A 23,623-nucleotide genomic window follows, 5' to 3' on the forward strand; every position below is an offset into this window, starting at 1 on the left:
AAAATCCCCCAAAATGGATAAACGTTTGACAAAGTGGACATATTCTTAGCCTTTCTTTAAAACTGTAAGCCAAATAATCCCACCTGATTTTGTTAAAAATGTAATGAAGAGGTTTGAATTACTTTGTTTTTTGTATTTAATGCTTAATGTTCTAAAAGACAAGGGGAGGGGTTTGCATCTTCAGCTAGAGGGTTTATGGACGAAGCATTTGTTTTGAATAAATTTGAGAAAAAAATATATATCACACATCATGAAAGAGACACAAATATCTTTAACTGAGATTAACTCAGCGAGATTTATTCACATGTATAAAAAAACTCAAACATTTGTAAAAAATAGCTGTTATCAAGAAATATATTAATTTAGTTAATAAATATGTCAGAAAACAGTCAAACAGACCCACTGATTTCCCCCATTTAAGTATTTTTGTGGGGGGGGTCGTCGCAGCGCAGCAGTACACAGTACAAAAAACATGAGGTATTTTCAAAGTCGGTTTCCCCAACACGTCATGATCGTCAGTGATAGCCAGGAAGGCAAAACAAAAGGCAAAAGTTTTGGACTCTAATCGTCGACCTGTTCAGCTCCGCAACTGAACAGGAAGATTTCAATGACACATCTACCTCTAGGATAGGATACATTCATTTCTACTCATACTCTGGACAAGAGGTTGGCATTGCTTCCTTTATAAGTGAAGACACTTTAGAGGCTTTAAAAAAAAAGAAAAGCATTCCTGAGATAACTGCTAGCCCTCTTGGTTTTAGTTTAAAATGATTGTGATTATCACAAGCAGTTGCCTTCATTGAAATAAGGAATAAAAATACTCTTCTGTTTCATCTTCCTACTAAGGATGGCTTTCACATTCAGGAAGTGAAACGTAAATACTGCCTGATGGTAGTCGTCAAATCTCCCTCTGAAATGATCAGGTCAAGCTATAAAGGATTGGCCCACAGAGTCCAGAGAACCGGCACCTGTTCTGTTTGGTGATACCAGCATCACCATAAACAGACAAATGGATCAGAACCAGTTTATTTAAAAGTGCTCCCTGCAGAGTTCAAGCACAGTTTGGTTTTTGGGGGCGCTTCCGTCAGCAGCCTGGGGAGGTCGTGATGGGACTGTGGCGGAAGGCGAGCTGCCCCGATGAGGCGTGCACGGGGATCGAGACGGGAAAGTTGAACACGGTGCCGGTTTTGTTGATCGCCGGGCTTCCCGCCTCCGAGGAGCAGGTGGAGGAGGCCAGGACCTGGGACTCGAACTGGAGGAGCTGACCCATGAAGCTGAAGTTTGGGGAGATGATGCTGCGGCGCTGCTTGACAAACTCGAAGGCCTCGTCCAGCTTCACTCTGTTGGTGCGCATGAGGTAAGCAAGGCAGATGGTGGCGGAGCGGGATATGCCGGCCTGGCAGTGGACGAACACGCGACCCCCGTTATTCCTCACCGAATCTGGAGGGAGGAAAAAAGAGACAAAGATCAGAATCCCTGCAATCATTACCAAGAGGAAACACTTTCAGTTTCTTTTTAAATGCGCTCATTAGCCAACAGGAACACAGTTAATAGCTTTCCTGGGTGTGAGTCTGTGTGCGTGGGGGGTTACTCCCAAAGGAGGGGTAATGAATGGACAAAAGAGGGGAACAGACCCCTACTGGGAGTATTGAAGAGGCAGGAAGGCTGACAGTGAGTGAAGAGAAATTGCCCTTTGTTCAACCAGAACAAAAAGTGTGCTGAAAGGGGGGGTTGACTATTCAAGAACAGCCAGCCCCCCATCTACATAACAACTTTGGGGCTGCCGCTTTGCAATTCATTATTAGAAAAAAGGACATCCCTCTTTCCACGCCTCAGGGGATGCCAATGATGTAACCAGCATTATGCTGGAGCAGGGAGCCAGCTGGTTGGGTTTTGGAGGGAACATTTTTTTTTTTGTTTAAATTTCAAATCCAGCCAGTCAGAGGGAGAAAAAAAAGGGAGGGAAGAAAGGATGGGTGTTTTGTTTTGCTAGCAATCGAGGGACCTACGAGCAAAAACATCCACTCACCGATAAACTCTATCGCCTCGTTGAACCAAGAGCTGATGTCGGCTTTGTGGTTGTCCTCCACGGGGATGCTCTTGTACAGGAAGGAGTCCTCGAAGTGGTTGGGGCAGTTGGAGGAGACGTTGATCAGAGCCGTGATCCCCAGCATGTCCAGCATGTCTTTTCTGGAAGCGTGGTAAGCGCTGCCAAGATACAGGAATGGCAGGATCTCCACAGGACCTCCCTGGATTAAACAGGAAATATAAGGAAACCAATCAGTGACCTCCATATTTAAGCTTTATTTAACCAGGGGGAAAAATCCCATTGAGATACACAAGAAACATAGATACATTAAAAGAAATGATAGGTACATATCAAGTAAAACAAATACAATTTTTTCACTTTCTCCTATGCATCACAACAGGAAGTGAGAGAGAAGAGAAGGGGATTAATAAAAAAAAGAAAAAGCACAAACCTGATCATAAAGAGGTGTGTTGCATGGGCTGCAGTTTGGGTCTGCGCTCTCTGGGTTTCTGGCGCTCAGGGACAAACTCAGGCCTTGTGGGGGGGAGGCTTTGGTGCACATCTCTGGGTACTCAGAGGAAAAACTGTCAAAGCCACCTAAAAAATAAAAATAAATAAAAATACATAATGAAAAATTGCAGAGAAACACAAAAGGCTGACATTTTATTTATGAGCGACAAATGTTCCTGCGTGCTACTTCTTCACACCAGGTGACAGCTGCGCTTAAACTGTTTCTCACCTTGGAGGATAAACATGCGGACCCCACAGGGGCTGCGGCGCAGCGCGCTGACGGCCAGCAGCAGCGTCCCGTCCTTCTTGGCCTGGCTCAGCTCCGCGCTCCGCTCGTCCAGCAGCACCACGGACTGGTACTCCCCGGACAGGAGCCGGTTCCTGGTGTCCTCGTTAGGGACAATGTGCTCCAGTCCCAGCCCGCCTCTGGCTCTGCGCCGGACTATGGTGCTAAAACGCACGTTGGTCGAGCCGGGGATGTGAGAGGCGTTGAAGGAGAGGAAGGAGCGGCAGTCCAGCACCAGGCAGCCCGGGACGTTGAGCTCCAGCAGAGCCCGGAGGGACGCGCAGTCGATGGTGGGAACCTCCATTATGACCATAGTAGAACCGCGAGCCAGCAACGTTAGATCCAACAACATATAGGTTCAACGCGGCACTAATAAAACACAAACGTTTCTTAAAAAATATAAATAAACGGTCTTCGAAAAGAGTTCTTTGTTCCGGGTAGGTTCTTTAGAAAGAACCAAACCTTAAAGAAAATAAAAAAGTTTTGAGGCTGGTTCTTTTCTTTCTTGTAGAGTTCCGGGTAGTTTAGTTCCTTTTTAAAAAAAAATAAAGAATAAAAATCTTAAATATGTTCTAACTTCTGCCTGTGAGCCGTAAGGAACCTCTTTATATATCAACTGCCGAGTGAGTCTGTGAATGAGAGGACACAGACGTCAGAGGTCCGCCTCTATTGGCGTCCCGCCAACCACAGATACGTCATCACCATGGAGAGCAACAGAAAGAGGGCTCGCGCACATGCGGGACGGTTCTGCATGAACGTTCTGCACGTACGCGAGCACGCGGAGGCTGTGCCTCTCTCTCTCTCCTCCTCTCATTTGTTTGTTTGTTTGTTTTTGGTTTATCTTTTCAAGAACAATTGTACGGAAGAGAATTAGGGCCACTGAAAAAAAAATATAACAGATTTTTAAATGTAATTTCAGTCGGAATTCTGAGATTAAAATCCGAATTATGAGAAAAAAGTCAGAATTCTGACTGAAAAATAATAATTAAAATAAAAAAATCAGTCAACTTTCTTTTTTTTCCAGTGTGCAAAATCCTCTTCCATACAACTGACTTGTTGAAAACAAATGGAAAAACAAACAAGGCATTAAAGTTGCATTTAGATATTATGCTGCACATGCTGTCATTTTTTTAAACACATGAAGCCAATGCTCTGCAAAGAATCCTGAAAATGTTTAGACATTTTTTTTATTATTATCTTGACTTTTGTATGATTTATCTATGTGCTGTGATGCTATAATTATGCCAAAGGATTTTTTTTCTCAACATGCAATTAAGTGGGATTAAATTCATATTTGTATTGCAATTGTGTGTCTGTTTTAATTTATTTTTCTTTGCAATGAAATTTTTGCAGGGAGATTTCCAAAATCATGCTAAGTTCTACTCATTTCTGCAATCTGATTGTAGTCAATGACTTTTTTTTTTCAAAACCACTGCTTGTTTTCTGCATATTTAAAACATTTTTTTACTTTGGAAATATTTATTTACTTTTATTTTTGATGCAAGTTTCCATGTGTTTGTAGCATCTTATCACAATACCACAAACATTAACTCTATGATGTCATTTGCTTTTTCTAGATTAATGATTGATTAAAATCATCTGAACAACAAGATCAATTGTTTTTCTAGGTCTCTGGATATCCTCTCTGTCTTTAACATTTTATATTACCTTTTATCATACTGTAATCAAAACAATAAACAGAGTTTGCTTAAGTATGTTATTATAATCTAATAATCATTTGTTTACGGAATCTTCACAGATAGACTTATGACACTTTGTTTTAGGTTTTTACTGAAATGAATGACCTTTGGGTAAATAAAGAATTCTCCAAAATTTCCATGATGTTTAGTATTTAATTAGATTCCTATTTTGCCTCTTCAGTAGAGTTGACAAATAACAAGATAATAAGTAAATATCTGGCATGGGTGCCATAAAAGTTTATTCTTTGTTTTTATTAGTCTGTGGTACATAGTGTTCAATGTGGCAAGAGTGAAGGCTAACCATAAAAGTTAATCACGGTATAGAAATCTGAAGTCCAGTAAATTTCCAGGCGAAGAGAAACAAAATACTGGTGTACCAGAAAGACAACAGCAGATGGAGATCTCTTGACCTCTTAGTTTTGTTTCGTTGCACATATAAATGTTTCAGTCTTTCCCCAGATAGGAGAATAGATATGTTATAAGAACAAGATAAAACTGTTTGCAGTTGCTCTGGGAAACCCTTTCCATTTGTCGGTGTGGTTTGCTGACTCAGACCAGGCAACACTCTTGTCTTTAAAATACGGAAGCATGAGGATTTATTATTGACCTGTTGACAAGGGGAGGAGGGTTGAAAAACTTTGTCTGGAAAAAAAAAGTTTTGCTAAACAACAGGAAATAACTGACTGAAATGTCTTGCACTCTCTTACCCAGTGCATAATGTTAAATCTCAAAGTTTTAACCCGTGTAGTTCAGTCAAATATCAACTTCAAGGCCAGGTTCTACCTCAACCTGAAAAAGTGTGCAATCTGTAGCAAAGAAAAATGGATTTGTTATGGTACTGAGGAAGCAGGGAGGGGGGCAAGGGCCACTGAAGAGAAAGTTAACCAATCACAGCCGTGTGCAAAAACTCTCTGGCAGGTTTAACCTCACACTTCTGTGAGATGAGTCAACTCTGAGGCACACGCTACAAAGCAAGAATGTTACACATTATACATGGGAGGAGGGCCCAGAACCTCCTGAAAACAGTCTGTACCCAAACATTTTGTTCTTACAGCCAACGCGTTTTCCCCCCAGAATCAGAAACAGTTACGGTTAGAAGAGAAATGAGTGACCTGCAGTGGATCTGAACATCAGGACTTCACACAAGTCACTACTGGGGCTTTTTAGTGTCAAACAAAACATAATTTAGTATTTTTCTACTACACGTTTCCTGGACCAAACACATCTCTTGAACCATTGATTCAATCTAGAACTTGTATTTTTTTGTAATTGCAAATATTAATATTCAAATCATTGTTTAGGTGTCAGGTATGTGTATAAATACTGAAACTGAGCTCTGAAAACAAAACGTGTTGACTTTTGATTCCCTCTACTTCAGCATGTAACCAACACAAGATCAGAAAGGGAAGTGAAAATGCGGGTGACGGAAATGCATTTCCTGTGGTCAGGCCAAGCTGTAACTTGCTAACATCCCCTGTCCGTTTACTGTCATTGTCACTAGGGCAACAGTTGAGCCATCGTTGGGAAAACACAGGGCATGTACTGTATGTTATATTTGAATGACGGACTTGTAAATTTGGGACAGATAGATGTTTTGTTTTCTGGTTGTGGCGAAAATCATAGTATCTAATAAGTTTGTGGATTTTTTGTTCTGAGATATAAATTTTTTTTAAACCATAGCTTATAAATTCCTAAACTCAATATTCATCACCAAACCAAAAAAAAAATAAAAAATAATAAAATGTACATTGTATTTGATACGATCTTTAATACTAGCTACGTAGTTCTAGTAGTACATAAAAGGGCTGGCCAAAGGCACAAACATTGCTTGCAGCCAGGTTAAGGATATTTAGTTATTTATCTATCATCTGTTTGTCACTGTCTATCATTTTTTTTTTTTACCAGTGATACCCATAATTGCAAAAAGCAAATCTTGTGATTCATAATATTTACGTTGTAATCACATGCAAATCTTAACCTGCAGAAATAGCTGGATTTTGTGGGTCATCAGCTCTTGTCACATCTTTAAACCACTAAATTGCAGTAACTGACCTAGTCTTAAAACTTATTAGCCTTATCTTCTTTATGTTGATCCATAAACCAATTTTAAATTTGGACTTGGAGGACCAACGTTCAAGTTGATATGAACCAATGATCATTGGTGTAGGTGGGTGCAGTTTTTCTCTGCTGTTGAAATCCCCTCTCCAATTCTGCAAACCCCCCTCTAATATTACCTTTCCATATGACACTTTTCAGGGACATGTGACCCTGTTACCCACTGTGCTTTGGGACAAATGAATCAACTCACAGGGTGTGTTCAGATCCTGCGGCCCCAAAGGACCCGGCCTACCTAGACTGGGTTCTTCAAAGACCATGAAAATAAGTAGGCCGGAAGAGTTTGGCTGTAGAATTGAAAGGCAGAGCCTTCCCCAGCTGTCATCACCCCTCACTCATTGTAAGCTCTGTCCCCTAGCAACCATGACAGTTGACTCACAAAGCAGGCAAAGAATGGATGCCAACCTTCTCACTACTGCTCTGTGTGCTAATTCAATTTTTTTCTTTCTCTTGAGTTTTTACAGAGCTAGTGGCTCATTTTTTTATGAACAGTAGGCTGACAGGAAAGGTGGTATGAGAGTAGGGGAGTGACATGTAGGAAAGGACAACAGGCCCGATTCGAACCCAAGTCGCCCACGTCAAGGACTAAGGCCTTCATACATGGGTCGTGTGCACTAACCACCGCGCCACCAAAGCATGCCCGCTAATCACATTTTTTAAAGATTATGAGCAGCAATACCGTGGTCAGAGATTTATAGTTTTATAGTGCTTAAATGTCGGGCTATACTCGTTTTTACACCGACAGATAAAACCTCTCAAAAAAACAAACATTACCCTCAACATATCTTATTCACTAACCATTTAAATCAGCTATTCTCATTAATTTAAGATTAAATTATTCACAAAGGAGTTTTATATTAAACTGTACTTACAATATTCCTTACTGTTGTTCACCATTTCCCCTTTTCCTCTGAGCACGGAGCAGCCAGTTTGCTTGGACTCCCAATGAATGATGGGATATCCTAGGCTACTAAGCATACACTGGACTCGTACCTTCCAACCAGGTGAAAAGAAGGCTACATTTGCTGGCTGCCTACGAAGGAGCCTTTGAATCCGAAAAGGCTACATTGTCGTCCTATGACGCAATTGGTGACGAAGGACGCAGCTGCTGGGGTTGAACACAGCCACAGAAGGCTAAGGTGTCAAGACAACTCACCTGTATCCAAAATGGAGATTAGCAAAATTAGCAAAACGGGAAAGAGTTTCCATCTTAAGAAATGTGGGTTTTTGATTATTTTGATCATTTCAGATGTTTACTGATGTGTACATTTGGCTAACAAGTAACTAATGGTGACTGCATGGTATCCCATGCTGACATGTTTTGAGCTGTTGGTTCCAAAGCAAGGGTCACCAAGGGTTTAAACACTAATATAACATTTATATAAGATGAGTAAACGTTTACTACTGTAGGAAGCATAGCTTAGTGTGAGAATAGGTATCGTTTGTAATACATCGGTTTACATCTGTGGGTCGAAGTTGCATTTGTTATGTAGAAATGGTATGTGAGCGATATAATAGATATGCAGTAATTATTTTAAGACATAACATTGCAGAAGTATGCTAAATATTTGAATGCCATACCTCTTTATGTAATATAATATAATATAATATAATATAATATAATATAATATAATATAATATAATACAATATAATATAATATAATATAATATAATATGATATAATAGAATAGAATAGAATAGAATAGAATAGAATAGAATAGAATAGAATAGAANTATAATATAATATAATATAATATAATATGATATAATAGAATAGAATAGAATAGAATAGAATAGAATAGAATAGAATAGAATAGAATAGAAAATCCCTTTATTGTCCCACAATGGGGAAATTGTGGTGTTTACAACAGCAAAAAGATTATAGAAAAATATTGTCACACAAATGTGGACCATAGGAAAATGTATAAGATAATAGTGAAAAGTTAAACAATAAAATACTGTTTTGTAAAGTGTTTTAACAATACAAAACTGTGCACCTGGAGAATAAATAACCAATGTGGAGCTATGAACATTTTTACGGTAATGGATATTTGAAAATAGCGGCAACATCAGAGATGTACAAAATGACAGCAGCATGTTAAGTTAACTGACTAAGATAGAAACTGCAAAATCAGCATGAATGTAGCAACTTATTGAGGTTATTGGGAACTGTGGTGATTATAAAATCTTACAGCTGCTGGGAGGAAGGATCTGTGATAACGCTCCATGGTGCATTTAGGGTGCAGCATTCTGTCAATGAAGAAGCCCCTAGTTCTGCAACAGCTTCATGCATGGGGTGGGAGACATTATCCAACGGAGATGTTAGGATCCTTTTGTTTCCCACGTCCTGCACTGAGTCCAGAGGGCATCCAATCACAGAGCTGACAATCACCTAAAGTTTAGAAATGAGGTCGAACTGCTCATAATGGTGTTTGTATGAGGCCTGTGTCAGGTTTAAACATGGCTGACATATAAAGAGAATAGTAATCGGATTTGTGACTTATGGTAGCTTGGAGGGGCAGTTTTGGACTGGGTTTAGGGTCCTTCTTTGTGTGCGATTTTAGAGCATTTCTTAAAATCTCTCCTCTCGCCTAATAATTTCAGAAGGATGATTCATATTTTGGTTGGCTATATTTTGCAGATATTGCAGCAGCATCCGAGCACTTTTCTGAAATTTGGCAATCACTATTAAGAAACTAGGATTGCTGTCATTAAATGAGCTGTTTTTTGAGGCTTTCTCAAGTTTCTACATGCTTTTATTGGCTTTGAATCAATTTGCTGGTTAGCTGGACTAATGATGAAAATTTACTGAAACCAAAGAAATAACAAATAAGATGGCACAAATTTTTGTGGAATGCCATGGATACTATGAGAAAAAACATTAAGTGCAGCCACAAGAGAACTTCTCCTTAGACCCGAAACAACTATTTGATAGAAGAGGAACTGAGACAACCAGCTTTACCACACTGGGCAGCACATTTTAGGCCAACAAGCCAAGTAATTCCCAAATTATTATATTAAAGATGCTAAGGTCATGAAATCAGGATCATGACGAAAAGAACAAGGTCTCAGATACAAGCAGCTGGAATGAGCTTTCTCCACAGGGTCACTGTGCTCTCCCTTGGGGAGAGGCTCAGATTAGAGCTGCTACCCCTAAAAAAAAAGAAATAGGATTCAGCTCAAGTGGCTCTGACATTTTCCTCCAAAGGTGTCCCAGGCATGTCCAGGAGGAGGCCCAGGGGATGGCCCAGGGCAAGCTGGAAGGACTATTATGTCTCTGAGTTGGCATGAGAAGGCCTCAGGCCAACAGGAGATGAAGGAGGAGTCTGGGAGTATCTGCAGACCCTGCTACCCCCACAATCCATACCTGGAAAAGCAGGAAATGACAACTGTGAATGATAAATAAATCACAATGACAAAGAGGATCAGAAGAATTCAGTTCTTATATTAAAAAAACCCTGTATGATAACTGTTTCAAGGTTATATAAAATGTAAAGGTTTATTTTATAAGGTGTAGTTACCGTAATTGGATTAAGTATTTTTTTTTAAATTATACATATATTTAATTTTGCATTCAAGTATTTGTAATTCCCTTATACTGTTAATACTGTTTTCTCCATAGTTAGGTAGTTTGTGTACGGTGATATTCTGGCAATATGATTTTATGTCGTGTTTAATGTTTTAATCACTTTTTATATAAAGGTTCCACGGTTTTTCTTACATTTCTTGAATTCTTTAAACCAGTTTTAAATAATACAAGACATCAAACTACGAAAAATCTAGTTGGGTTTTGTAATCTATGCGAAATCATGAAGCATTTCTGAGCTGTGCTGTTTTTAAAATGGTTAAATAAAAAGATGCTCTCACTCTTTTTGTTATCTTTTATTTTTAATTGTTAAATAAAAGCCTAATTACCAATGACATATATTCAATCATTTGATAACTGACATTCCAACAGATAATATTGTTGCCTTATGCAAAGTATTTGATGATTTACGCTGGTGAAGACATAAAATTGTGACCTTGTCTTTTCTCAGATAATTTTTGAATGAATTTGTTTATTAGACAGTGTGATGTAATGATTTTTACATTCATATAAAGTTCAATTATATGCTTCTGGTGATGCACATGCATGCAAGCTTACATAACAAGGGATTAAAATCTAATTAACAAACCCCCAACAAAGCTCATGCAGTGAACAATGTTTAATTTGTAAATTATATATTTGGATGACTTTTAAGGATTTTAAATTTTAATATATCAATCCTAAAGCTGACAGCAATAGAAAGAGCAAAAAGCCGGTTTTTAATATAGACCTATGTCAACTTTATCATCGTTTCTTTGATAGTATCAAAGCAGCCATGGCAACTATCACAATGACGCACCCAGGCAGGAAACAGAATCAGAGCAAACCGGAAGAAGATTTCAGCCAATCAGCTTTTGCAAAGCGTCCTAAGCTGAGGTGACGTCACACCGGTTCAGATGAACAGCCGGTAGCGCTGAAGAAAGCTTGAAAAAAATCGCCTTTTGTTTGTATTTGTCCGCTAATTTCACCGCCAAACGCCCAAACATCATGCCTTTCGATGTTAGGAGGTGAGTAGGGGGCTTCTGCTCGCGTGGGTTTAGATTTAAAGGCACTGTTGGTGTTTGTAATAAGGGTGCTGGGTAATGAATTGACTGTTGAATGCAGTTAATTCATCAAACAGAAAAGGCGTCGTTACAAGAAACAAAACCTTTTTTATTCATGTGTGAGACACGACCTAAAGAATTATGACCCTGTAGTATGTTTTCTACTCTAAGAAGTGATGCTCTGGTATGCTGCTAGAGTTTTTCTCGGGTTTGCGCATGCGCAGATTTCCTCCTCCATCTAGAAGGCATGAAACCGGTTTGAATTGTAAACATCTTTAAAACAGAGTGATGCCATATTTCTATAGTGCTTTGCTTCACAACACCGAAGAGAAAATAAAATAACCCATTAATTTTGCTGATCTGGTTATACTTTGGAAACAACTAATCATAGTCACACCCAGTTTCTGTGGAAGACATCTGCTTTTTCCCCACCCTTCACAAACTTAGAATATGGTCATAGAAAAAATAAAAATAAAAGTCCAAAACCACAAAATGTATATCCCTTCACCCTCAAATGATAATAGGAATCATTAAACAACAAAAGAAAATGTTTATAACGTGCCCCATTTTCTTTTTATTTAACTGACTGACAGTGATTCACAATTTTCCTATTACTATAAACTATATTTTATTATTCCAGTGTTAATTGTCATTACATTGTCACAAGTACAGAGCAATGAAATGAAACATAAAATATGATCATATTTATTTTATTTCAAAAAGAAAAGCAAATATTTCATATACAGTTTCTCTTTTCACAGCTTTTCAGTTTATTTCAGTTTATTTCTTTAGCGCCAATTCACAACACGTCATCTCAAGGCACTTTACAGTTCACCAGATCATACAGTCAAACTGATTCAAAGTTTTCTATCTAAAGAAAACCAGTTGATTGCATTGACTTGAATGCAATCCCTCACACTAAGCATGCTTGTAGTGACAGTGGAGAGGAAAAACTTCCTTTTAACAGGAAGAAACCTCCAGCGGAACCAGGCTCAGTGTGAGCGGCCATCTGCCGAGGCCAACTGGGGTTCAAGGAGACAGAAGCAGAAGCTTTTTTAGTGTCACAAGTACAGCGCAAAGAAATTCACTCTCTGAATTTAAACCATTCCCTTGGGGAGCAGTGGGCTGCCATCGTGGTGCGCCTGGGGAGGAGTGCAGGGTTAGGGGCCTTTGCTCAGGAACCCAGTCTGTGGGAGTTAGGGTTGGGAATTGAAAAGATATTCACGATTCCGATTCCCTTTTCGATTCTATGAAACGATTCGATTCTTTATCGATTCTTTTTTAGATTCCAATTTGGGGGAAAAAGGAGAACAAACAGTTTGATTATCAGAATCAACTTTGTTTACTTAACTATTGCACAATCTTACAAACTCAACAAGATCAAGATGTCCACAGGAAATGTGAAACTGGAGTAACATCTATGTTTAAATGAAAAATAAATATACAAGAACAAACTTAATAACCAACAATGTCTAATAACAAATGATGGGATAATAACCTATTTTAAATAACAAAAAATACTAATTATAAAACAGTAGTAGGGAAAATTAACTGTTCTTTTGCAGAAAGATGAGCATATCTTCTTTTTCTGGAAGGATACAGGATCTTTCAGGGCTTATGGTGTCTCCAGCCGTGGAGAACACCCTCTCAGATGGGATGGAGAAAGCCTGCACACAGAGGTAGTTTTCAGCCAGTCCAGATAGCAAGGGCAGCGTATCTTGCTTGTTCCACCACCACAGTGTGGCGCTATCCCTGCAGGGGATGGAGGGCAAGCTTTTACAGAGCTGGATTTCCTGATCTACCCTCTGGGCTAAGGAAAGACGGGGCTTTGATTCACAAAGTGACCGCAGCTCGTTGTCTTCCTCCTCGAATAGTTCTTCCAACTTGCGTAACTTACGTAAAAAACGTGACGTAAGTCGTGCTCCCCAGAGCCGGCGCTCTAGGCTCTGGTGCTGCGGGAATCGAAAAAAGAATCGTTCAGTGAGCTGCCAAACGATGCCATGGAATCGGAAAATACGGAACCGGTTCTTAACAGGAACTGGTTTTCGATTCCCATCCCTAGTGGGAGTAGTTTCAAACTCACAACTTCAGGATTCCAAGCTCTATACCCTAACCACTAGACCACCACTCCGCCACAATAACATAATGATAGAAAAGTTAACCTACATGTAAACTTTTTTTAACCAAATAAGTATCTGTAATGTTACACAGAAAATGTATTGTGATTTTGATGCAGACCTATAGAAGAAACGCCTACTGCATCCATTGGTAGTTTATAAAAAAGACAGTTGTGCATGTTATTCTGCTTTTAGTCCTAACCCATAAGGAGATATTTGGTTTGTCTGGCCATCTGGTCCGGTTGTCAGTGGGCAAGTAAGCTTCTTAACTGGCACAGATCTTATTAACCTTTCCAAGGATTACCTTTTGATGAAAGTAATCGTAGGTTCTCCTGTAGATCTTAGGCTTTGACTGGTATGACCTTAAATGTTGTTGAGCAAAATTCTTTATTTGGGCTTTTAATTTTTTTTAATGCATGGTATACTTTATCCGCTGGCACTCAGCTTTCAAAAACAAACAAAAAAATCTAATGAAACAAAACAGCTTATCTTCCTAACTAATTTTATTTATAATTGCTGTTCAACCACTGGATCAAGAAACAATCTTTAAATCAAAAAGTCTACATCAGCGTTTGCTGTTATTAGTCACACTGTTTTTATAATTCATGGCGTTTTTCTCCCCTTTTTTTTTTTTTTTTACTTCCCAGTTTCATTGGGAAGTAATGATGATGTCAGGTTGCAGTGTCAGGGCGATGTGAGGATGAAATGGGTTGGTCACGGTCCGTTGAGTCTTAGTTGCAGCGGCAGACCGAGAGCTGGACAACTGGAAATAACTTGATCTGTTTCGAGGTGTTGCGTTCTGCACACTAACTGATAGTCATCACCGTGAGAGTGTGTAACATGCTTCATTACTGTATATTACTTCATGCAGAAGGGTAGCTTCCGAGAAACCCGCATTATGTTTTGTTTAACCACAGCAGAGGTACGATTTAACATACAGCTGACTCATTCTAAATTTGTTTCTGATTTATCGCTTGAATCCCAGAGAAAGACAACTACACTTCCACCTTATCGTGTAGACACTAGCATTCATTGTGTTTCTGTGTGGTTTTCAAAGCAAAACCCTGGAAATGATTCTCCTGTAGTAATACTTTAATCATTTAAGGAAGAGAAGGACTAAAACTGACTGATATCTCTTTATTTGACCAAAGTTTTGGTGCAGCTTTAGTATGCCACAATGTTATAAAGGTTTCAGAATGAAGCTACTCATTAAAACTATTCAGGGTAATAGAGCATGACTAATATGTTTTAAAATAAGCATCCCTTAGAAAATGTAAATTAGGATGAGCAGTATTTACAAAAAACGAATACGAAGATGCCAGGAAGCAGCTGTTCTCAAGTTTTAATTATATGCCTAAACTTGTTAGCGGATTGTTGAAAAGTAGAAAGTGTCAGGACCTTAGAAACATCATCAAACCGTACAAATATTTTTATCGCGATTGAGACTTTTATGTCGAGGGTAATTAAGGGATATCAGGAGAGCTGAATTGGTGTGTAGCATCAGAGAGGCACGTTCAACAAGCTCTTAACAACAGTCCTATTCTCCTGGGGGCTGATAATCTGATGCTGGCATGCTCCGTAACGTGGGCTGATTCGTCGCCATCTGGTCTCTGTTTGGTCAGTTTTACCAAGCAAAGGTGAGCATTAGAGAAGGGCAACAGTCTTTGATCAGTGATAGATGGAAAAATCCATGTTTTTCTAAGAAACACATCGTCACATGCATCTTAGACTTGGTCAACTTTAACCTTTACTGCGAATAAAGAAGTGACTATTTGAATTTATTAATTTACATTTTTTTCTCTACAAGCTGACGGGTATGCAAAATGCATCAGTGCACTTCAATACAATATTGTGGTGTATATTTCAGTCTTTATCCTTTATTTCTAACCCCAGGTTTTGTGCTTTTACTCAAGGCAGTAGGGCTTTGCAGTCTATTATGGGTTGTTGGCAAAAGCAATGTGGTCCAGCTTCTTAGCAGAGCTGCTAATTATATCATGTCACACCTTTCAATGCAGTGTCACTGTGTGCCATATCGACTGTTTCAATGCAGTATTTTAGAGGCCTGCCAGTAATCTTTTAACCACTTGTAAGGAATGATTTTTTTTCTATTATGCTGGAAAAAAGAGCAATTTGTAATTGTAAATAAAAAAAAAATGCATGTCATAAATCAAATTCTGAAAAAGTTCTAAATCCAAAAAATGTTTTGGGATTAACTTTGCTGTTTTCTCAGATTTTATCTTTTCAAGTTATTATTATTATCTTTTTACTTTTTTTTCCAACCCAGTGACACCTGATACAGATCTTAGTGAATAAGGAGATATGTGTTGGAACATTTTGGCTTAATCATAACATTATCATTGGCCTTTTAGACAAATCTGAGTCAGTTTAAACACAAAATCATGTATTATCTGGTTAATTATCTCAACTTATACATAAATAGAACATTGTCTAAACTGGAACATAAGTAAAACTGATCTGTTATTAAGTAATAAGTATTTTCCCCTTGTTGCTGTGTGGGGGATTGGTAGGGATCAGCCATAGGGAACCTGTTTGGGCTTGTGATAGTAGTAACAGTAGAGCACAGGGGTGTTTATTTAAGCAGATAAATAATGTCAGCTATATATATATATATATATATATATATATATATATATATATATATATATATTAGGGATGGAACGGTATATGAAAACCGTCCGAACCGTTCGGTTCGACTGTCTCAGTTCGATTCGCGTGTGTTGCGTTCGGTTCATGCGCTGCTCCTTTTTCTCATAGGCGAAGCGTGTACACTCCAGAGCAGAAGGTGGCGGTACTTCGACCAAAGCCAACCACCAGTAGTAAACAAGAAGAAGAAGCGAAGCAGCGTAGCCAGGTGTAGCAGAAAAAAATCAGTTGTTGTGGAGAATTGTGTGGGTATGGCGAGTGAGAAAGAACAGGAGTTGGAAGACACGCCAGCAGCACTTTACTTCAAATCTGATATTATCCTGCTGATAGAAACGCTCTACATTTGTTTAAAGTTTCTGTAACTTATTGGTTAATTTTAAAAGGGCCAGTTGTTTTCAATGTTGTTGACCTTTGACCCTTGTTTTTTTTCCTAATAATATTAATGGATGAAGCTTTTTCTAACACACTACAGTATAAAATATGTAATAAAGGCTGCTGTGGTTCGTGCTAATGTTGTATCAGGTCAATATAGGTATTGGCCAATTCTCACAGGCAATATTGGTATCGTATCAAGAGTTAAAAAGTTGTTCCGGGACTAGGGATGAAACAGTTAATCTGATTAATCGATTATCTAAATAATTGTCAACTAAGTTAGTAATTGATTAATCGTTACCTAGCGTGTAGAGACACAAAAACATGCCTTTAGCTGCATAAGAAACCCAATTGGAGCAATAATTATACAAAATATGTAAAAAAAATATATATATAAACATTTTGCATTTAGGATTACATTTTATTCCCTCTTTGTTAATACACTCTATCAAGAACACCACTGCTAGAAAAAGTTTTAGTTTAATTTAGCTTAGTTTAATTTAGTTTAGTCTAGTTGAATTTTGTAAAAATTCTTCTTAAAGGAACCTTTGGCTATCCGATTATTTATCGATAAAGCGAGAAAATAATCGACAGATTAGTTGATTTGCAAAATGTTCGTTAATTGAAGCCACAATTGGGATAACCCTAAATAAAACAATATAGAAATAGTATTGCACTTTTTTTTGTAATGTCAAACTGGTATTTCTATACCTAATGTAACCTAATCCCAAATGACGGATGAGCTCAACATGTTGACGAGCTGAGGACTTTTCCTTTAAAGTTTAATGACCCTTTAACTTGTGTCATCTGTTGACAGATGGGGTGTTTAGCTTGAGCTCAGCTGATGATGGTGTTGTGTGTTTGTCAAAGTGATGATTAGATCATTGCCTGTAGCTTCAGTTAGAAAGTCAACAGTTTTTTTTTTGTGTGTCCTTTTCACGGTTAAAGAATCGTCTTATCTTGATGGCCCAACAGCTGTCTCATCCTTGACGCACACCTCCAGTATATGAGTATAAGTCCACACACTGCAGATAGAAGTTCAACATCACAGTATGGGGCTACCTTCAGTTTCTGTTATTTAAGGAGAGGCTGAACTAGTGACTAACAGTGACTCATCCCTAAGATGAGATTTTTTCAGTAAGACCTTTTCCTTGAAAAGCGGGCTCGTGCTTTTGTTTCCTCACTTTAACCGAGTCATGGTGGTACACGGTGTCCTTACCATCCACAAAACATAAGTCTCTTCACAGAAGATTCGCCTGTGATGTGTCACGTAGGAAACCTTGGTCCAGGAAATCACTAACGTCAACCAGAGGTTAATATAAAGGTAGAACTCTACCCATAGATTTCACCCACATGTGAACCAATAGAGGATAAGTCACTGCTGCTTTTATGTAAAAATATATATATAAATAATGGTTTAAAAATACTGACGGTAGAGCTGATGCTTGCTGTAAATGTGAATTTACCTTTTTTTTTCTTCTCAGGTTTAATAAGAACTGTGAGATAAATCGTTTTTACTGTAGATAAAGGTTTATGCGTCACTTTATTTTACAGACTGTACAGGAGCGCTAGGTGACAGGAAATGTCTTATTTTTACTTGATTTAACAACTTACTACTTTTGATGTTCACTCTCTGCATTTTGACCCATCCTCTTGGGGTGCAGTGGGCTGCCATTGTGTGGTGCCCAGGGAGCAATTTGGGGTTAAGGGTCTTTGCTCAGGAACCCAGATGGGAGGCTGTGGGGATCAAACTGGGTACTTGAAACCTCAGAGCACATGCAATGCTCTAAGCACGAGGCAAAAAACTCCCTCACAAGGTATATGTGGAACAAAAAACAATCAGACAAAGTTATAGACAAGCTTAATCCCTGCTAGGGCTAAAATAATTCATCTTGATTAATCGATTATTGAAATAATTGTAAACTAATTTAATTATCTATTTGTCGTTAACTGGAATGTAGAGACTCTACGCGTCTCAGAGCGACCAAACCTTGAACAGCAGTTATACCAAAATTGTACAAATTTTTTTTAAAACATTTTGCTTTTGTGGTCCTGTTTCTCTGACCGTGACAGGCTGGATGTGCTCTCTTCATCCTCTGGCATGGGAGTTGGCTCGGAGCTCGTCTGCCTGGCTGTGTGTTTCCTGTACGGGGCCGCCTTTAATAGCTGCTTTTTGTGTCTCTGCTTCTGTCTCCTTGAATCCCAGTCTTTCTTTCCTTTTTGATAAAGCTTATAGTTAGAGCGGATCAGGTTATCCTGAGCTATCTCTATAGTTATGCTGCTATAGGCTTAGACTGCTGGAGGACATAGAGACCCCCATTTCTGCTTCATTCTATCTCTATTCTTCCACTCTGCAGGATCTGTTAGTTCAATCTCTAACATTATACTCTCACTTTGCCTCTACTGTCCCTGTTTGGCTCTGACTCCATCCTGGAGAGAAATATCAGCTGTGCTGCTGCCATCAACACCTTTGTTTATAGATGTTGGAGATCAGCCTGTTTTCCAGTGTAGTCCTGTTTCTCTTACTGTGACTGGCTGGATGTGCTCTCTTCATCCTCTGACATGGGAGCTGGCTCAGAGCTCGTCTGCCTGGCTGTGCGTTTCCTGTACGGGGCCGCCTTTAATAGCTGCTTTTTGTGTCTCTGCTTCTGTCTCCTTGAACCCCAGTCGGCCTCAGCAGATGGCCGCTCACACTGAGCCTGGTTCTGCTGGAGGTTTCTTCCTGTTAAAAGGGAGTTTTTCCTCTCCACTGTCGCTACAAGCATGCTTAGTGTGAGGGATTGCATTTGAGTCAATGAGTCGATGCAATCAACTGGTTTTCCTTAGATAGAAAACTTTGAATCAATTTGACTGGATGATCTGGTTGAACTGTAAAGTGCCTTGAGATGACATTTTTTTTGTTTGTCAATATGCTCTATCCAGAACTCAAGTGTAAAAGTTTTAGTTTCACCTAGTTTAGTTTTGTAAAAAGTTATGTTTAAAGAACCCGATATTTAATCAATTAGTTGACAAAAACAATAATATTATATATATAACAATAATATTAATCAATTTGTAAAATAATTGCTAGTTGCAGCCCTATATGTTCTCTGTTCGGTTCATTGGCTTTTATCTGATGCTGATCTAGTCAAACTTTAATGTGGATCCATGTTACCTTGGGGCTTGATGCATTTCCACTGAAGGCTAGTCAGCTAAATAAAACACACCCAAAGGACCAGCATGGGTCATTGAGAATTTCTTACAGTTTGACAACCTCGAGTATTATCATAAATCAGAAAGAAAAAACATTTAATATTATTTAATTGCTTTAGAAAAGCAAATTTTTCCATTTCAGGTATGATATAAAGCAAAATATGGTTACGCTTTTGATACTTTTCTTTGTTTTTTGTGGGGGTGTTGCTGACTTGATAGTAGTGTAAACAGTAGGATGGGGAGGGGAAAGCCTGTGTTATTGCATGCCTCGAACAAAAGGCGAATGCTGGAGTCGCTCCAACCTGCTCTCTGGCATCTTATTAAAAAGGGCTTCAAACTATTGAAACTGTGTTGTGGAAATTTGTTGTCTAAGCAGAACTGTTACTGGTTTAAACCTTGCTGAACACTGATACAGGTAACCAACATATTCCTGGTTCAAACATCCGTATTAAGATCCAGAACTGAACAGAGACGACTGAATACCGCTTTAAACTGTATATCTAAAACACCTCAGCACCTGTATTTAAAGATGTTTAGTGTTAACTAATGGTTAAGGTTATCAGTTACTAATGTGCTCATGCTTGCCTTTTGGTCTTCAGTCTAAATTTGTCCTTTATTCAGCAGATATATCAACATGCTTTCCAAACCATATCTCATATCTGTTCTTGTGAAACACGTGCAGCTTCCTGGCCTTCACTGCTGCTGTTTTTAAACTCAACGTTTGCTCGTTTTACGTCAGCTTAGTTCCCCCTTTCACAGTTTAACATGTTGGCAGTATTTAAATAAAAAAAAAAACACACATCTATTTCAAAATGCTGCATTGTGATAAAATTATGTTTCATGTTTGCATATCTTTCATATAGCATTTTAAAGCTGCTGTACCTCCAGAACTGTTGACGTAGAATGATGAGTAATTCATTGTCTGTTTTATTTCCTATTCTTTAGGTCTTACAGTAAATAATCTATTTGCATTATTTAATTTCATGACGTAGAAAGCATCATTTCAGTCTAATTTTAGATTTCAGATACTCTCTACATGCTAAAATCACTCAGACTCTGTAATGCTATAACATTATATTAGCCCACATAACCAGCTGTTACCTTTTAAATGTATCTTGTTTATAAATCTATGCCGAGCGTCTACCATGCATCTTTTTGAGGCTATTTCCAGCCAGCATGGAGTGTTAGGACTCGGCTATCGAGTGACCGGATAAGTGAGATTTGGTTTCCCTGCTCAGGTTTTAATTTAGCTGTGGGAAGCTGCCTGCTAAAGATACCCATGTCTGCATGCAGATGCAGTTACTGAAAAAGAAGACGGCCTTCACATTTACAGCAGCAGCTCAGCACTTTTGATCTGTTTGTTTGGTTTGTTGCGACGCTGCCAGTCCTCAGGGTCAGACTATTATCCTACCCTCACTTGCAGTCATTTTTTTTTAAAGAAATTTCTCAAATCCAATGTGGTTTGATCATTTTAATGAAATAAAGGTTCAAGCATGCGACTGTAGGAGTTGGTTACGCTACGATAACCAAGTAAAAACACCAGGGTTGCCCAAAATGTAACAAACTTAAAAAATTAATAATAAAAAATATAAAACATTTGTTAATTGTCTTTAGCTTTTCTAGTTGTAGAACAGCATGACTCAAGAGTGACTTCCACCACTTCTTTAATCTGTGGACAAGAAAATAGGGCTGAAGCAATTAATCAGATTAATCATTTCAATCGTTCCAATCCAAGTCGATCATTGGAATAACCGTCAACTAATCTGGTGATTAAATCGAAACGTTATGTAATGTAATCGTACACCTATAAAGTATGCAATGTGCTCAAACAATTTATTTGTTTCTATTTTTAGACAAAACTCTATAAATATGTTTTATAACATATAATATTTTATAGTCTGAATAGTTTTTTTTACTATCATGCAAATCTATTTATCTGTTTAGATTAGTCATATTCTTTTTTTAAATGTCATTTTTTAACACAAATATATATATATATATATATATATATATATATATATATATATATATATATATACACCAATATACACGTTTGTCTGTGTTTTTGTGTTTTAGACAAAAATAATCAAAGCAAAAAAACTAAGAAGAGAAAACAGACAAAAATCAACACACAAAGAATATAGATTATTCATAAAATAATCAATAGATTAATCAGCTACTAATATAATCAATAGGAACAGTCCTAAAAGACAAACACTAGTGAAGGACCGACATGTGGAGGAAGGGTTGGAAGCTTAGGAAAATCCAGAACTTTCTCTGATATCTTTTTAATAAGGAATCATTTTGGGTCTTTTTCAATGACATTTTGTTTAAAATTGAGATTTAAACTAAAATCTGGTATATCTTGAACCGATTCATCGCTAGGAATGATGTAAAACACACAAACCGAAAATATATCAATGCGATCTGCTACTATGATCTGTTTAATTTAATCTTCGGTAAATACTTTGGCAAGTTCAACATTAGCAAAGCTGTATTCAAATGTTAAATTCAAAGTAATGCAAATTTAAAAGTCTACAACATTACCTCAGTAATGAATATCTAACAGCTCATCTAAACAGCTGCCTGGCTCTGAGAAAAATGAAAAGTAACTGAAAGAAAAAGAGAAAAGAAAAGCTAACTGCTGTTAGCCCATCATTTCCCATAATGTAATCAGTAACAACAGTGAACCGGAAAAGATGAGGTTATTCTGAGGTCTGGAAAATCCAGAAACCTCGGTAAAGATGTGAATTATTGTGAGAAAGTAGAACCGTATTACTCATTTAACTTTGTGTTAACCATGGATGTCCCCCGTTATTTGTCCCGATTCAATACTAAGTAATGTTTCATTAGTCTTTGGTTTTTTTTATCCTGTTTTCCTTTCTAAAGTGTTTTAACTGAATTTGCAGCAGGAGACCCTTAAAATGTTTCTATAACACAATTAATTTGATAGGGTGCAGTTTTATTTAAAATGCTTAATTTGACCAAAATGTGTACAGCTACCAAATTTAATAAACTCCTGTTTGTTTCCTTGTAGTAATTTGTTTTTAACAAAATTGGCAAATTAGTTTACTTTTTTTCCCCGTTACGAGCTGATAATTCTTGCACTAGTTTAAAAAAAAAGTTAAGTAATTTTCCAGATTTCAGGATTTTTTTTTTTAATTCCCTTTTTCAAAACTTGCCTAGGTCCTTTTGCTGAGCTACAAGTTATCCACTAGTTTTAGCTGTTTACAAACAGACATCAGTCTGATTACAGCCTGCAGAGCAGGTCACATGACACACAGAGAAAACGGGTCTTTGCAGCAGTCAAAGCAGTTTAAATGTCATAAACTGTTATGAAAACACCTTTTTTAAATTGTTAAAATAATGTGCACAGCCTACAATACAAATAATTTGTTTTTTCAAATTGATTTTTTAATTTGCTGCAGCATGAGTGCCTTACTAGAATTGTTTTTGAGGCTAACAGACTAACATTTCTTTAACATTTCATTAAAAAATGTTCTTAATTGACAATAAAAAAATCAGGGTATCATTCTTTTCAGGGAAGAGAGGTTTTTACATGTGTACAAATTAGAAACCAGTTTGATTCTTAAGAATGTTCTTAATCTTTACACAAAGGTTTAAAAAAGAGGTTATTTTCTTTAGAGGTGCGTTTGTTTTATTCTTGTGCAAAAGCATAGCTCCCAGTTTCTGTTTTGTCTTTCTAATGTTTGCACGTCAACCAGAGCAAACACGCCATGATTGCAGGAGCTGAACTTTTAGTTTCTGGTCTGAAACTTTGAACCAATAGTTTGGTTGTTTTTGTTCTAAAACCTCTGGCCGATAATTTCCAATCAAAAGGGGAACAAAGCCAGAGTAAGGTGTGCTATCCAGAAAATGAAAGCGCATGAGTAAAAATTCACAAAATAGAAGCTTTATTGCATATTTGCTGAACTAATATAATAATTTTCCTCATATTAGATGGTTACAGATGATAAACAGTCCTTATAGGTCAGGTTCTCCTGGCTCT

At 37.8% G+C, this 23,623-nt stretch overlaps 2 protein-coding genes across 2 annotated transcripts in view; one reads left to right on the top strand and one right to left on the bottom strand.

The window, feature by feature from the left end:
- Positions 1–272: 272 nt before the first annotated feature.
- On the bottom strand, positions 273–3,399 carry dusp1 (dual specificity phosphatase 1). Its single transcript, XM_015388514.1, has 4 exons — positions 2,769–3,399; positions 2,481–2,626; positions 2,030–2,249; positions 273–1,440 (listed from the first exon to the last, which is right to left on the bottom strand). The coding sequence occupies exons 1-4, from the start codon at positions 3,175–3,177 to the stop codon at positions 1,085–1,087; spliced, it is 1,131 nt and encodes a 376-aa protein (XP_015244000.1). The 5' UTR covers positions 3,178–3,399; the 3' UTR covers positions 273–1,084.
- Positions 3,400–11,094: 7,695 nt separating this feature from the next.
- The window catches only part of ergic1 (endoplasmic reticulum-golgi intermediate compartment 1), a 31,945-nt gene continuing 19,416 nt past the window's right edge, over positions 11,095–23,623 (top strand). Inside the window, exon 1 of the mRNA XM_015388513.1 lies at positions 11,095–11,233. Coding sequence (XP_015243999.1) covers positions 11,214–11,233 — 20 coding nt within the window. The 5' untranslated portion in view covers positions 11,095–11,213. The remainder of the gene's footprint in view (positions 11,234–23,623) is intronic.

Source organism: Cyprinodon variegatus, unplaced genomic scaffold, assembly GCF_000732505.1.
Source record: "Cyprinodon variegatus isolate N-32 unplaced genomic scaffold, C_variegatus-1.0 Scaffold425, whole genome shotgun sequence".
Classification (NCBI taxonomy): domain Eukaryota; kingdom Metazoa; phylum Chordata; class Actinopteri; order Cyprinodontiformes; family Cyprinodontidae; genus Cyprinodon; species Cyprinodon variegatus.

What these genes read in the sequence shown, in the direction of transcription:
- dusp1 (XM_015388514.1), bottom strand. Translation starts at nt 3,177, where the DNA reads ATGTTGTTGGATCTAACGTTGCTGGCTCGCGGTTCTACTATGGTCATA. An exon ending in ACACACCTCTTTATGATCAG is followed by an intron (nt 2,250 to 2,480) that starts GTTTGTGCTTTT and finishes TGTTTAATCCAG; the next exon opens with GGAGGTCCTGTGGAGATCCT. An exon ending in CGAGGCGATAGAGTTTATCG is followed by an intron (nt 1,441 to 2,029) that starts GTGAGTGGATGT and finishes TCCTCCCTCCAG; the next exon opens with ATTCGGTGAGGAATAACGGG.